Here is a 16,905-nt window from a genome sequence, read left to right as displayed (position 1 = left end):
CAAATTAAATACCTATAGGCAAGTTATCTAACACACACAATAGCAGAACATATTTGAGCAAAGTAAACACCTATAGGCAGGTCATTTAACACACACAATAGCAGAACATATTTGAGCAAAGTAAAACACCTATAGGCACAATTTCTACCAATTTCAATGCAAGTATTAAGATAAACCCCCTTTTCTCAATTTTACTAATACCCCAATTGTAATTACAACATTATTACAAACCCAATAAATGGTATAAATTACAGAGTAAAATAACTATAGTGAGCCTGCAGCAGGCCCAAAGATATACCCATCCAGGCCAGGCTTTCATTCTCAAGTCCCCATAGTTCACAACAGTCTAGAAGTCATATCTTCATTTACATAAGGCAGCCAGAAACTAATTGATTCAGCCAGTAGGTGAAAAACAGAGTTGAGCAATTAGAACCATGAACCTAGTGTGTCAGAGTTCCCAAGGGCTTCAAGAACCCAGGGCAGTGCTCAAACTAGGGAGATTGATAGAGGAAAATCAGAGAATAACTAAGGACCAAGTCCCAGTGTGTTAGAGTTCACAAGGGTCTCAATTGGACCCCGAGAAATGCTCACACTAGGGAGGTCAAATGATAGAACCTAAGTGGCCTTGGCTTTCAGCCGGCCAAGAATTAGAGACTCAGAATAGGGAAACAACCAATGAAAATAGTAGCAAAGTAATAAGGTTTAGAAAAGTGCATTTACATTTTTTGGAGTCAAACACTACAAAGTGATCACATAATGGACATATCAACACAGAGGGTGCATTAGTTCAAGAAACTAGTTGATGCTGCAAGTTGTCACATAACACATTAGGGCAGGGTATATTTGTAAGAGGCAAGAAGTCTTAAACTTCTGGGATTACAAAGTTAATGAGCAAAGAGACATTAGGTCAGCAAGACCAACAGTTATCACTAAATCAACAAGTTCAAACCTAAAGGATCAAACTATGCTAAACACAGATATTAAACAGTATAACTTATACCAGCAAGGCAAATAGAATCACATATTATAGGGGAAACAAGTCAGGAAAGACTAGTCTAAGATAATTGGCTGTTAGGGGTACAGAGTTGGCAGGGTGAGAACATACTAAGTGACAAACATAGTCATAAGAGCAAAATTACAGCTAGAGTGAGGGTTTCAATGCAGATTAGGGCATATCATAGGTGTAAATTAGTCACTTTAGAGATCCAGAACAAGGCAGGAAACATAATTAGGCCATATAGCCAAGGCAAACACTCAATTACCAATACATTAGGCTAAACATGCTTCAAACTATCCAAATTGCCTAAGTTAAATACAAATACATTTTTTAGGACTAACAGTTTAGGCATGAGTCAATGATATAGAGGTTTACATCGTAACTGAATCACACATAAACAGAGTCGAGAAATTACATCAAGTCATGCAATTTCAGAAACATGGATATGCTAATTAGAACATAATGGAATGAACATTGCGAAGGTTGAGAACTAACTAGAACATTGCGAAGGTTGAGAACTAATTAGTTATTGATCAACAGGTAGACAAACAAGAAAAGAACAACAATATGACCCAGAATCTCAGATGCGTCAAGTTCCCCAAGGGTTTCAAAGAACCCAGGGCAGTGCTCACACCCAAGGCAGGTCGGAAAATAGGAAATTCAGTGGCCTTGGCTTTCAGCCGGCCAAGAGCCAAAATAGAACAAGAAGATAAACGAACACAGAGAAAAAACCTTAGTTTTTCAGTAGGAATTTTAGCGATTCCGAGTCTGTCTAAAAGGGAATGGGGGAGGGGTTTATATAGTAGTAAAAATCGAATAGTAAACTAGGGAAACAAAGTAATTTTGTCACGACCCAAACCGATGGGCCGCGACGGGCACCCGGTACCTTACTCAACCGAGTACCAACATAACGTATCTTTCTTATTACATCATCATATACATGTGACATACGGGCCTAATAGGCCAACATCATCATTTATAAACTCAAAACATAGGCCAACAAGGCCGTACAATCTTTCACGTATACGACATATGTCTACAAGCCTCTAAGAGTACATAAATATCATAAAGGTCGGGACAGGGCCCCGCCATACTAATCAGTACATGTCCTAATCATACTGACCATATAAGTAACTCCGGAATAAATAGAGTGTACCAACATCTTCCGCTGAGCTGATCGCCTACTTGGAGGACTCTCGACCTGTCTATTGAGACCTACGGGCATGAAACGTAGCGTCCCCAAGCAAAAAGGACGTCAGTACAAATAATGTATCGAGTATGTAAGGAATGAAAATCAGTAAATAATAGACATGAGAGAAATATAGAGTAATTTTTATCAAATACGTATTTTTCTGAGACCCATGAACAGAAGATATAATAATAATTCACATGGGGAATCAAGAATATAGACACCCATAATATTTCTATGAATAGCGTAATTTATGGAAATTGTGCATTTGCTCATTTCGTTTGTATCGTATTGATCATGCCAAAAAGAAAGAAGGGATAGCCTTAACATACTTGAGCCAATTCTCTTGACAATCCCTCTAACACACGACAATTGCGACAACACGTAATCGGCGAATCGAAGTAGGGAAAATTCGTATCCTCCAATCTCTCAATTGATAGGAACATCTAGGCAAAAATATCTTCAATAACATAGTATTGCCAACCAAAAGTATGACACAAGATTCTGAAATGAAATTCTTCTTTAAAAGTAGGGAAACAATACTTTTGGAAATCCCTCTAATGTCTTTAACACTAAAGTATTAGCAGCTAGCTCTTTTGGATAACGAGTGTAAACAGTAGCAATTGGTTATGAGAGCTTGTATAGTTATATAACAAAAGAGAACTTATCTTAGTGGGTGATGACTTAGCCAAGAACCTCTCAAATATGTGCCACCTTTCTTCATATCATATGAGTCACTTGGTGACTTTATTAATCATTTCATGGGCTGCCACGTGGGGGCCTTTGTTCCCACTTATTAATTATCCATAAATCCTTAATTATATGGTTAATCTCCCATTAAACCAATAATTAACCAATTACCCACATAATTAAGAATTATATCAAATTACTTAGAATATTACTCCCTTTTAACAGACCGTATACACCTTACTATCATGGTCATGGGGTACCTTGTATGGTACTAGTCTATAAATATCGGATATTTTAGCTCGGGCCATATTTTATCCCAAAATGTCAAACTTCGACGAAATTTATTTTCTTCGATTTGCTTACCATCTCACCTTCACGAATTTACTTATCCCTTGTTTGAAATAGCATAATACTTGTAACCTCAAAATAATCTCATTCCCGAGCTTGCGTCGATTAACTTTACGATGAAACCTTAACGTACAAAAATGCGGAATGTAATATCTCATTTTCGAGCTTATATCAATTTACTTATGGTGTACTTCTATGTACGAAAACATGGAGTGTAACAAATTTAAGCAATAAATAAGGTAAATAAATATGCAAATCGGTCTAAAAATCAATTCAAAGGAGAAATCTGTAAACCCTAGCTTTTTTAGGGAAAGTGAAAATTGACAGAATCTAAACAAAAATCGAACTCACACAGTAGTCTGAACGTATATAGACAGAATAACGTTCAAAATTAGAGATTTGAACCATTTTTGTTCGATTTCAGAGGAGATTTGCTTGCCATGTTTAGGCAAGCACTTAGGTAATACCATAAGAGAAGAGATTTGAACCATTTTGGTCGGATATGGCAAGAAATGGCAATCGAATCCCATATTCAGTGGGATTAGGAGAAGGTTTTAGGGGGACATCGATTAGGGTTTAGTTGAAGAAGAAGAAGATGGGGGTTGAGAGAGTGTGAGGGCGGCAGATTGGAGGGGAATGATTAGGGTTTGGGGGTGATGGGTTAATTAAAGAGGCGGATTAGATGTGGGCCGTTGATCTTAGAAATCAACGGCCAGGATTAAAAAGAGGTTGGGTCAGATTGTTTAAATGGGTTACTGGTCGGGTTTAGAGGGTTGGGCTAATCTAGTTTGGGCTAGATTTTTTAGGGTTTTGGGCCATTTATTTGGTCCGAAATTGGTTTAAAAGTGGGGTTGTTATTTAAATACCCAATATTTATTAAAAATAATTAATAAATAAAAAAATATTATTTGTGCATTAAAGTGATTAAAAATAACTACTTAACATTATAAAAATATAAAAATTCATTTTCTGCATAAATAATATAATTATATATGCATGTGGGCTATTATTGCAAAACTGTGCAATTTAGCCTTAAAAATGCAAATGTAGTTATAAGAAATGCACTGAAAAATATTTAAAACCTCATGCTGGTATAAATGATAAGTTTAGATGATTAAATCATCATAAAATAATTTGGAGGATAATTATTGGATATTTATACAATAAAAATGCAGAAATAAATTGGTTTTAAAGTCTTTAAAAATCATGAAAAATTATAAAAAATACTTGTGTATGCTTATAAATCATATATATATATATATATATATATATATATATATATATATATATATATATATATATATATATATATATATATATATATATATATATATATATATATATATATATATATATATATATATATATATATATATATATATATATATATATATATATATATATATATATATATATATATATATATATATATATATATATATATATATATATATATATATATATATATATATTTAATACTTCAATATTCATAATAGTTGAACTACACTTGTTATGTAGTATTTTTGTAGCTATATTGTAGAAAAATTGTAGAACACATGAAGTATAAAAAAATATCACCACTGAAATAACAGAGCAAACCTGCAATTATGTTCGAATTAGAGATACTACATTCAAATCAAAAACACGCACTGTTATACATAGCGGATACATTCCTAAACTTTTGTTTTCCTTTTTTGTCTCCATGTATACTCGAACTCCCATATCGTTCCGAATTTCTATTGGAGGACAATGTTCGTTGACAATGTATTTGATTTTAATGATTTTTTCTGATGTATCTATTACACCCCATGTTTTCGTACATGGAAGTACGCCATAAGTAAATTGATGGAAACTCGAAAAATGAGATGTTGCATCCCGCATTTTTCGTACGTTGAAGTTTCGTCGTAAGTTAATCGACATAAGTTCGGGAATGAGATTATTTTTGAGGTTATAAATATTATGATATTTCAAACGAGTTCGTGAAGGTGAGAGTGTAAGCAAATCGAAGAAAATGAGTTTCGTCGAAGTTTGGCATTTTGAGATAAAATACGGTCCAAGCTATAATACCCCGTATTTATAGACTAGTGCCATACAAGGTACCACATGACCATGATAGTAAGGTGTATAAGGTATGTTAAAAGTAAGTAGTATTTTAAGTAATTTGAGATAATTCTTAATTATGTGGGTAATTGGTTAGATATTGAATTAGTGGGGGATTAATAAATTAATTAAGGAGAAGGGGTGAAAATTTGGATAAGTTGAAAGTGTAGTAACGTGGCAGCTAAAGAATCAAAGAATTATGACTCAAAAGTAACTAAGTTATTTGGCAATTCTTAAATAAAGTGAGTCATTTCCATTTAATAATGGATAGACGCATAAAACGTGAGTCATGTCCATTATTAAAAGACACAAGTCATAATTCCATTATGATATGCATTCAAAACAGAAATGTTTGTATGTTACAAAACCTAAGTTTCAAACGCAAGTCATATAGCAAATGCTAAGTATGGATCTTCAACTGTTCATACAAGATTTCACAGCATCTCCAAGGAATCAAACGAGAATTTTTAGTATTTTAAGCAACGAATTTTTCCCTACTCCCATCTTGCCGTCACGTGTTTTGTCGAAGTTAACGTGTGTTAGAGGGATTGTCAAGAGAATCGACTCAGATATGTTAAGGATGTCCCTTCTTTCTTTTTGGCATGATCTATACGACACGAACGAAACGAGCAAATGCACAACTTCCATAAATGACTCTATTCATAGAAATACTAGAGATGCTTATGTTCTTGATTCCCCATGTGTCATATTATTTTATCATCTATTCATGGGTCTCAAAAATACGTAAGTTGGTAAAGTTTATTTCATGATATTAATCAGAGGCATAATGGTCTTATGACGTACCGAGAGATTTTATTAACGTATTTCATATGCATTTCATGCATTTATACATGCACATTGACTCATGACCAGATGGCGTTATATACGGATATATATATATATGTATATATATATGTATATGGATATATATATATATATATATATATATATATGGGATATGGGAAAGGTTATGACGTTATATACGCACCACTACCTAATCAGCTGGTATACGTTGATGATTTGCCCACAGTGGCCGAAATGATGTGATGGGATGCCCTCAGAGGCTTGATGATGTTATGAACGCATATACCTATGCATGGTATGACATTTATATGCATATGTATGACATTATATATATATATATATATATATATATATATATATATATATATATATATATATATATATATATATATATGGGATATGGGAAAGGTTATGGCGTTATATACGCACCACCACCTAATCAGCTGGTATACGTTGATGATTTGCCCACAGTGGCCGAAATGATGTGATGGGATGCCCTCAGAGGCTTGATGATGTTATGAACGCATATACCTATGCATGGTATGACATTTATATGCATATGTATGACATTATAAAACTGAAATGATTCACAGAGCTATGCAAGCGTAAATGTCGAGTCTTTTACTCCATGTTTCTCTCATGTTTATTATTTACTGATTTTTATTCCTTACATACTCAGTACATTATTTGTACTGACGTCTCTTTTGCCTGGGGGCGCTGCGTTTCATGCCCGCAGGTCCCTATAGACAGGTCGAGAGCCCTCCAAGTAGGCTATCAGCTCAGTGGAAGATGTTGGAGCGCTCCATTTGCTTCGAAGTTGCTTGTTTGGTTAGTATGATTTAGATGGATATTGTTTGGTATGGCGGGATTCTATCCCGACCTTTATAAAAATTATGTATCCTTAGAGGCTTGTAGACATATGTCATGTATGTAAAAGATTGTATGGCCTTGTCGGCCTATGTTCAGTGTATGAGTGGTTATTTTGGTCTTATAGGCCCATATGTCTTATGTATAAGTTGGTATTACATGTTGTATTCTACTTATCTCATGGCAATTTTTCGACTCAGTTATCTATGATAGTATGACATGAAAAGATACATTATATTGGTATTCGGTTGAGTAAGGTACCGGGTGCTCGTCGCGGCCCATCGGTTTGGGTCGTGACAGTATCGATCATTAGATGCTCTGCGATTGTAGAATTCAATTGACTATAATTTGAATCATCGCTGACTACAATTCTGTCAACATTAAAATCTCTGTATCTCCCAAAACTATCCCAATTACCATTTAGCTGAAGCATAATAGCTATTTTTGACTTTACATCGCGGAATTCAATACAATTGTAGATAATTGTTTGCAATTTGTTTTTCAAAACCTTCGCTTATGATTGTGAAACCAGAGGAGACAGAGAAAATCAGAGTATCGGCGATGATAAACTGAGAAAATCGGCGTAATAGCATGCTTAAATCAATTGCGATGATTGCGTCACAAAATTCTCGGAAGAATCCTACGCCATCCCAAAATCCCGCGTCTAAAAAAGGAAGGCTACTGTAGAAAGGATTCTAGTTTAAATAAATGTATATAATTTGTAGACAAAACGTATTTAGGCCGGGTAATTAAGTAAACATGGATATTTTTGGTAATAAAATTTCATATAATGTATAGGAACGAAAAAATCCCTATAATATATATGTATAATCATCAGATACTTTATGGGCCAAGTAATTGGGTTTATACTTTGCGGGCCGATATGGCAGGACTTGGATCAAAGTGGAACACTTGGGTCGGGTCATTACGAATCGGAGGCTGACGTGTATATATGACTCCGCTAAAATATCCGAATAGATATCTTATCGTCAAGCTCTGCCAACTGAAGCCATTTTTCCCACTACTATGAAGCTAACCGGAAGAAGAAGAAACTAAATTGATTAAAAATGGCCTTGTCGACGGCGAAATTCACAGAATTGCCACCACATTTGTTCTCCTCGTTTTCTACTCCTTCTACTCGACCTGCATTCTCTCTTTTCCTTAAACCCTTCTCATCTCTTCGCCGCACCGGCGGCAACACCAGAACCAACAACAGGGATCAACGGAAACCCTACCGAGATTCAAATTCCAATTCTACCCCTGTGAAGTCCAAGCCAAACAAATCTCACTCGTCTACTTGGCTAAACAAATGGCCCAACACATCTCCTCCAGTAGAACATTCGTCGTCCAATTCTAGAACTTTCGATTCCAACACGGAAACTAAGTACTTCGACGAGAACAATAGTAGAGTAGGGACCACCGCCATAGAGAGGATTGTACTCCGTTTGAGAAACTTAGGATTAGGCTCTGACGATGAAAATGAAGAAGAGGAAAATTCGAATTTGAATTCTAGTTCGGCAGTGCCGAGTATCGGCGAAGAAGAAAAATTAGGGGATTTATTGAAGAGAGATTGGGTTCGACCGGATATGATACTAGCAGAGAGTGATGATGATGAGGGAGATGATACATTGTTGCCGTGGGAACGGAGTGTGGAGGATGGAGAGGTGGTGGTGGAGGAGCAGAGGGGAGGGAAGAGGAGGACAATGAAGGCACCAACATTGGCTGAGCTAACAATTGAGGATGAGGAATTGAGGAGGCTGAGGAGAAATGGTATGACTTTGAGAGAAAGGGTTAGTGTACCTAAGGCTGGGATTACAGGAGCTGTGTTGGAGAAGATTCACGATGCTTGGAGGAAGAATGAGCTGGTTAGGCTCAAGTTTCATGAGGTTTTGGCTCATGATATGAGGACTGGCCACGAGATTGTTGAGGTTGGTGCACTTGGCTTTACCCGTATAGCTTTATGTTGTCCCATTTTATGAAGCATACCTTCCCTTTTTTAGGTTGTTTAGAAAAGAATGAAACCTTTTAATATTTAGAAATAATTTAATTTTAAACTTCTCATTTTAAATTTAATAAAGTGATTTATAGCCACACAAATGTCTATGACATGTTTAACCACAAGTTTCAAAAGTCCGTGATTAGTCAAACACCGCCACATATATTGGGACGAAGGGAGTATTTGTTTCTATTTGCCTTGCTTTCTTTTGGCATGAATTTGTTTGACACTTTAGAATATTTCCAAAACTTGTGTCCTAAAGATTGCTTGTATATTTTGTTCTTCATATATTGTCCTTGTGCTGGCCAAGATTACATCCTATGGTATTAAACTAAAGTTCCAATTAGATTAGATAACACTTCTTAAACAATAATAGGAATCATCATTGTGATGAAGAAAGAGATTTATTCATATGTCTTGTTTCAGAAATGATATTGCTTTTTGACCGTAAATGGTCTCACTTAATTGAGAACAATGTTCATTATTTTTAAAAGGAATGAGTGCTATATAAGGATTCCTTATAGATGTAGAGTTACTTGAATTTGTTTTGAAATACAATTATTATCTTGTTAACAGTAAAAAATACGATTATTATCTTGTTAAAGATAAATAGTACAATTTTCGAGCAATTATCCATTAACTGTTGCAAGCAATTATGTCATTTAATTTATCTGAATATCGCATATGCTAGAAAAGGTGCAGTTTGCTTACTTCCTCTTTTTTCCGGTTGTCAGCGTCGAACAGGAGGGCTTGTGATATGGAGGGCTGGGAGCGTTATGGTGGTGTATCGAGGAAGTAACTATGAGGGGCCTTCTTCTAGATCTCGATCCGTGGATGAGGACGGCAATACTCTCTTTGTTCCCGATGTTTCCTCTGACAAATCTATTGCAAAAGACGGCAAAAGCTCTAATCCAGTTATTGAAAATCGTAATCAAGTTCATCCTCATCGTGTCCAAAACATGACTGAGGAGGAAGCAGAATTCAATAGGCTATTAGATGGTTTAGGCCCACGTTATGAAGATTGGTGGGGTACAGGAGTACTTCCTGTTGATGCCGATTTGCTCCCCCAGACAATTCCTGGCTACAAAACACCATTCCGGCTTCTTCCTACTGGAATGAGATCACGCCTAACAAATGCAGAAATGACTAATTTACGGAAAATTGCTAAATCACTTCCTTGTCATTTTGCTCTCGGTAAAATTTCAACCCTCTAAGTACAATTACAATTTTAGTTTTTAGTGTGACAACATGGGTTATCTTCCTGGTGTCCCTTTTAGGGAGAAATAGAAATCATCAAGGGCTGGCTGCTGCTATAATCAAGCTTTGGGAGAAGAGTTTAGTTGTTAAAATTGCAGTCAAACGTGGAATTCAGAATACAAACAACAAGCTGATGGCTGAGGAGTTAAAGGTGTGTTAGAATGTTTGATATGATTTTATCCCAGATAAAAGAAATAGAAAAGAATGTTTTGATATGTTAGTTGCTTCTGTTAGTTACTTCTTTGAGTCTTTGTGTGATGCCATATGAACTGGGAAGTACTATTTATCATCGTCAGAGGGGATTCCAATTTCATGACCGAGGACATGACCCTTGATAGGAAGGTATGGAGGTCAAGGGTTAGGGTAGTAGAGTAGGTAGTCTAGAGTGTTCATAACAGTAGTATTGGCACGCAATCTCGCTTTCTGTCGATAGTAGGTTTTAGGTTTTTATGACTAACCGTTGTTTTCTTTCAGTGTTGATCACCTTACTGTCTTCTTGTTTTTATTCTGCTTTTATATGGTTTTTTGGTACTGTTCCTTCTTGTCTATATTTTCATTAACGTGGTGCTTATGCTTTCCTGAGCCGAGGGTCTATTGGAAACAACCTCTCTATCCTCACAAGGCAGGGGTAAGGTCTGCGTACACACTACCCTCCCCATACCCCACGGTGTGGGATAATACTGGGTATGCTGTTGTTGTTGTTGTTGTAGGTGCTAAGGCTGTTAGTCATATCGCCCAAGTTTGTTGTTTACAAGTAAATACTTCTAGAGAAAATATTGGCCCCCACCTTATAAAAAAAAAGGAGAAAGTATTGGCTCCCAGCCTCCCACTTTGTGTTCTCCATATCCTTTTTCCTTCTACAGAGACCACTGATTTAGTTCTAGAAAAAAGAAGAAAAAATTGATCCTGTTCATGTGAACCAGAAAAGTCGTCTGGAAAAGATGTTACAGAACTTTTGAGTTTAGAAGACATCTTAGTTGTTCCTCCTGCCACTTCTAAAGTGCCATATTTATCCCATCATGGCTTGATACTTGACTGTACAGAATGTTTTCCCCACAAAGCTCACGCTCCGTATCCTGTCATATGTGATCTTGTAGCTCATCATAAGCTTCACACTACAAAGTGTTTCTGATATCAGTTATATAGTGTTATGGTAATAGGCTTATCCAAGAATCTTGGAACTTCTTAAAATTATACCTTCTCTGTAGTTGAATTTCATACGAGTATTCTTGCATGGACTTTCAGATATAAAGCTTCGTTTGTCCTTTTTTTACCGGAGACGTAGTGCTTCTATGAGAATTCTTGTACCGTATTGATGGGAAGTCTATGGTTTGTTGGTAAATAAGAGAAACTATGTAAAAAGCTTGCCTGCCATTTTTTTTTTTGTGTGTTGGGGGGGGGGGGGGTTGTGTTGTAGAATAGTTGCTTAGAAAGTATAGCCCACTGAGCAGCACATAATACTTGTATCCCTTTGAAATTGGATCCTTTGAGTATTACCGCTAACATATCAGCTGTATCTCAGAAATTAACTGGGGGAGTCCTACTACTTAGAAACAAATATTACATTATCTTTTATCGAGGAAAGGATTTCCTTCCACCTACTGTTGCGGCTGCTTTAGCAGAAAGGCAAGAGATAACAAAACAGATCCAAGATGTTGAAGAGAAAACGCGGAGCAGTCCTGCTGAAGCGACACCATTGGGCACAGATGGACAGGCTGTTGCCGGTACTTTAGCCGAATTTTATGAGGCTCAGGCTCGGTGGGGAAGAGAAATATCTGCTGAAGAACGTGACAAAATGTTAAAAGAAGCAGCTAGAGCTAAGATTGATAGAGTAGTCAAGCGGCTTGAACATAAACTTGAGCTTGTAAGTGTGTCTTTTCACCTCTAATCTGAAAGCTCATCTCTTGAATGATAAACCATCTAAAAGTTTCTCACATTAGTTTTTTTCATGATAACACATTGCCTTTATTGCACTTTATCGTAGCATTCTGTTGCAACTGATTGTCTTTTTTGAATCCGTCAATTTCTTTTTTATGATTTTGAAGATCTTTGTTTTGGTGCGATCTAGGTGTATTGATACTATTCTAGCTTTCGGAAAGTTTCAACTGATGAGCTATAAAATTCTTTAGATTTGCTGTCTTTGTCATTCTTCATTATGCCCTCATATTGTATAGGCTTTTGTTTCTCCGAAATTTTTCTTTTTCTTCTCTCTTCCTTTCTTGCTTTCCTTCTTTTTCTTTTTGATAAAGTAATGAGTTTTATAGAAAAAGGCATCAAGAAGATGCAAACCTTTCTTGCTTTCCTTCTTCTTCTTCTTCTTTCCGAGCAGAGGGTCTATTGGAAACAATCTCTCTACCTTCATTAGGTAGGGGTAAAGTCTGCGTACAAACTACCCTCCCCAGACCCCACATGTTGGGAATATACTGGGTATGTTGTTGTAATCTTTTTTGACTCTTTTGAGATTCAGATTTTTCTTCCTTCTTCCCCCCCACCTAAATGTTTGGCTCTTCAGAAAATGTCCTGCCAAATTAATTTATTTTTTTATTCCCTTAATCTTGTTTCCAAGATTATTTTTACCTAGCCTTGTCTCAATTTTCATTTTGCCGTTCCTTTGTCTATTAAGTAATCGTTTTTATGTGGTGCGTAAACAGTCCCAGGCCAAGAAGCTTAAAGTAGAGAAGATTTTAGCTAAGATTGTGGACTCCTGGATTCCTGCTGGTCCTTCTGATGACCTGGAAACAATAACAGAGGAAGAAAGGGTCATGTACCGTAGAGTTGGATTAAGAATGAAGTCATACCTTCCACTTGGTGAATTTTCATTGTTCTTGGACGTAAACAATAATTGTGGTCAGTCTGTTGATTACATCCTGTATTTAACTGAGAACTCATGTATAATTACCTACCAGGTATTCGTGGTGTCTTTGATGGTGTTATTGAGAACATGCATCTGCATTGGAAACACAGAGAACTTGTAAAGTTAATATCAAAGGAAAAAGAACTTGCTTTTGTTGAAGAAACAGCTAGACTTTTGGAATATGAAAGTGGTGGGATTCTAGTGGCAATAGATAAAGTGCCAAAAGGTTATGCTCTTATTTTCTACCGTGGGAAGAACTATAGGCGGCCCATCAGCCTCAGGCCAAGGAACCTTCTGACAAAAGCAAAAGCACTAAAACGTAGAGTGGCACTACAGCGTTACGAGGTTTTTCATCTTACATGTCAGCTGTCCCATTAAAAAATAATGTTATCTCTCTTTTTACTGATAATCTGCTTGTTTTATCTGGCTTCCCAAATGCTGTCTTGTAGGCTCTCAGTCAGCATATGACCGCGCTGGAGACGTCAATAGAGCAAACGAAAAGGCAAATTGTAAGACAAAATCTGAGCTTGAATTATGCGTTCATGTAGTGCAGTTTGCTAATATACCCTTTGTTACCATTCACTCTGCTTCCTCTTGATTTGGGCTCTTTAATTATTCTGCCTGCGTGTCATTTATAATTAGATGTTTTCCTTCATAAAAAAGATCCCCAATTTTGCAAAACATTTCAGGAGGCTTCTGACTCCAACTCTGTTAGCTTTTCAAAAGATTAACTGGATCCCTTCTTTAGTAGTTTTTGCAAAGAAATATAGTTCATTAATTATAAGATAAAACAAATGTTCCCAAATTAAGATTGCCATCTCTTATAAGGCCAAAATCCTAATATGTGGAAGTTGACTAAACTCAGATTCAGTTAAAATTTTCAATTCAGAATCTTTTAGAGATGGAACAAAGAATTCTGAGACTGATCTTTGTAAACCACAATTTCCAGAGAAGGATAACATCTGAGGGATTTTGGTTCATCATTGTCTTGATAACACCCAATCTTATATGCTAACTGGATCTTTTGATAACATTGGTGACATGTTTCTGGAATTCAAACTGTAGGCAAGTCTGGACTCATCTTCTCTCATCTTTACTTTGTCTTCAGTGGGATATTTATTACCTTATTAAGAAAAAGATCATTGAGATATTTCATAGCTGTTTAAGTACTATTGGAACTAGCACCAATAGGCTCTTGAAGATGCGAAAAATAGTCGCTGGAAAAACTGAGGTTGCTTTGTGAATTAAATTTGTTTTTGTAATATATAACATATTTGCAGCTACAGTGTTCACTAGAATTTTTGAAGTTCAAAGTGCGTATTTCAACTTGCTATACATGTTAGATAACTGAATCTTCTTCTTGTATGCCCATAGGGTGATGTTGGTAATGCAGACATCAATACTAGCAACTTGGAGGCGCTTGATCAGTTCAATCATGTCTCAGAATTTTCCCAAGTGAGTGCACAATGATTTCTTTGGCTGTCTAGGAAAAACCTTGGAGGTTTCTTATACAATTGTCAAGAATTGTCTTTAACTGACCACTTAGCAGGGCTTCCTCTTGTCTTAACTGTTAATAGTTCCTTGAAGTGTGGGGAGGGAAGGCACGGCCGGCTCTAATGTGTTGAGCAGTAAGGCTTGTGCCTTAGGCCCCCAAATTTTGGGGGGCCCGTTTTTTAAAAATGATGGATTTATAGGTATTTAAAAAATAATATTTAGTACTTTTAATACAAAAGTAGAGTTTTTAATATAAAAGGAAAGAAAGCTCTTTAGATACATAAATAAAGTAATAATTTGACTTATTTAAACATGGGTGGATGAATAGTTTTCCCAACGTTTCAATTTTTCACTTCTTACTCCTTCATTAGATAACGTGTAAAAATTTTACTCTCCCTTTCTTAATTTCTCCAAGTCAATCTTTCTTTTCCCGATATCTTCATATTTCAGAAACCCCTACATATTTTCTGTCTTTCTCTTTAATATTCTTACTCACCTTCTTTCTCCAAGAATAAGCTTCCAATAGTTCTATACTTCTATTGTTCTAAAAAATCATATCTAAAATTAACAATATCTCAAGAAAGATTAAATGAGTTGGAAATATTATCAATTAAAAATGAATTATTAGGGAAAATTGAGTATAAAAAGAATTATTAACACTTTGTATCTCAAAAACTTAGAAAAATAGACTTTAAATAAAAACATATCGTATAACGTTCTTTTAAAAATTTAGGCCTCATTAAATTTTGGCTTTAGGCCTCCCATATACTTGAGCCGCCCCTGAGGGAAGGGGTCCTCTCTCCCCGGAGGAAGGAAGGGTGAACTTTTGTATTTCAGGAAGAAGGATCAAAATAACGAAATACTTACCAGAAGAAAAGATCAAATTATAATGATTGCGGAATATTCATATTAACTTACTTTTTATTCGGTGTGCAGAGTCAAGATGAAGGTTCATCGCTGGAGTTTGATAGTGACGAGGATGAAGATCCTGAATGGGAAAATGATGATGATTCAGAATACTCCAGTCTCGAGGACAATGAAACAGGATAACAGCATTTCATGGCTAATTCCTTAAGAGGAACTGCATTATCATGGCCATAGTCCTATTGAGGTAATTGTACCGTCTTATGCCTTCATTATTAAAGCTATTCTTAAAAGCTCTTATTCCTTAAAATAATAAATACATATTCAATATAACTTTATAAAACTTATACATTATTCTACCGAGTGAAAAAGGAAAAAGAAATGGCAGGAAGCGAAGAGATTAGAACTAGTTTGCTAGGGCACTTCTGACCCGGGAAAGTGTAATGATTCAACAGACCGGAAGAACAAGGAAATTATTTTTCGCTTCAATTCTAGATGCCACTAACAGCATGAAATGTCTCAACTACTTGTTTGTATTTAAAACCTCATAATGTCCGTCATAACAATGTTATTGCTCTTTAGAATTGCTCCAAGCGTGGTAGTAGTCTTCAACTACAAGGTTTTACTCTTTGATATACTGGTCAAATATTTTTAGAAGATGCCTAATATGTGCAAACTACTTAGTTTAAGTGTTGGGATATGCATTTAAAATTCACTACACTTTTAACCAATGGCATGCTAACAGTGGCATTAACTTCCAGTACCTACTTTTATATTTGCAGATACACTGGAAATGAAAAAGAAACACATTAACCAAAAGTGATAAGAACTACTCATATTGACCAAGTATGATACTGTATCTTGCAGCCACAACAATCATCTTTCTGAGGTTAATAAATCTCCCAAGTATTTGCTTATGGCCATTGATGGAGCCTTTGGATCACTGGTCGATTCAAAATTTGGAAGGGCTTCTCATCGTGCAATTCATCCAAGCTCAACTGGCCCGAATTGTACATTGACGGATTAGCTGGAGGGCTCGTCTGCTGATGCCCAGACTTTACTATCAACTCATAGCTTTGGACCTTTGGTGAACATTGTAATGAGTGTAGATGTAATTGCTTTGTCAACCATTTTTTTGGTTCTTCCAGTTTTTGTAATTACTTTGCTGAATCATAGAGAAAACAATGAGAAGGATGCATCACATATCAAGGAAAGAAAGAAGAGATCTGAAAAGATAACAAGAATAAGTTATCCCTCCATTTTTAACTAGTAAAAGATTTTAGGTTTTCTACTGAATCTATAAGAAGAGAATCTTTGTGATTCCACTAAACTATAGAGACAACTTTTATGTGGTTCCTACTTCTTGAGAAACTCTTCTCATCTTTCAGGGTATAAGTGCAAATGACAACTGCAAATTTTTTTTTTTATCAAGAATGTGACGGTGA

General features: G+C 35.9%; 1 protein-coding gene across 2 annotated transcripts; it reads left to right on the top strand.

The window, feature by feature from the left end:
• The first annotated feature begins 7,972 nt into the window (after positions 1 to 7,972).
• Positions 7,973 to 16,681, top strand: LOC107821642 (CRM-domain containing factor CFM3, chloroplastic/mitochondrial). 2 transcript variants are annotated; one of them, XM_075251405.1, is made up of 10 exons: positions 7,973 to 8,923; positions 9,726 to 10,185; positions 10,269 to 10,399; positions 11,771 to 12,112; positions 12,900 to 13,056; positions 13,155 to 13,447; positions 13,552 to 13,611; positions 14,477 to 14,557; positions 15,533 to 15,707; positions 16,328 to 16,681. In XM_075251405.1, the coding sequence occupies exons 1-9, from the start codon at positions 8,063 to 8,065 to the stop codon at positions 15,644 to 15,646; spliced, it is 2,499 nt and encodes an 832-aa protein (XP_075107506.1). In that variant the 5' UTR covers positions 7,973 to 8,062; the 3' UTR covers positions 15,647 to 15,707; positions 16,328 to 16,681. The 2 variants fall into 2 exon arrangements, with proteins under 2 accessions (XP_075107506.1, XP_075107505.1); XM_075251404.1 differs by having other exon boundaries at positions 7,975 to 8,923; positions 16,243 to 16,681.
• Positions 16,682 to 16,905: the final 224 nt, after the last annotated feature.

Source organism: Nicotiana tabacum, chromosome 4 (genome assembly GCF_000715075.1).
Source record: "Nicotiana tabacum cultivar K326 chromosome 4, ASM71507v2, whole genome shotgun sequence".
NCBI classification, from domain to species: domain Eukaryota; kingdom Viridiplantae; phylum Streptophyta; class Magnoliopsida; order Solanales; family Solanaceae; genus Nicotiana; species Nicotiana tabacum.
This window is presented reverse-complemented; position numbering and strand designations above follow the sequence as displayed.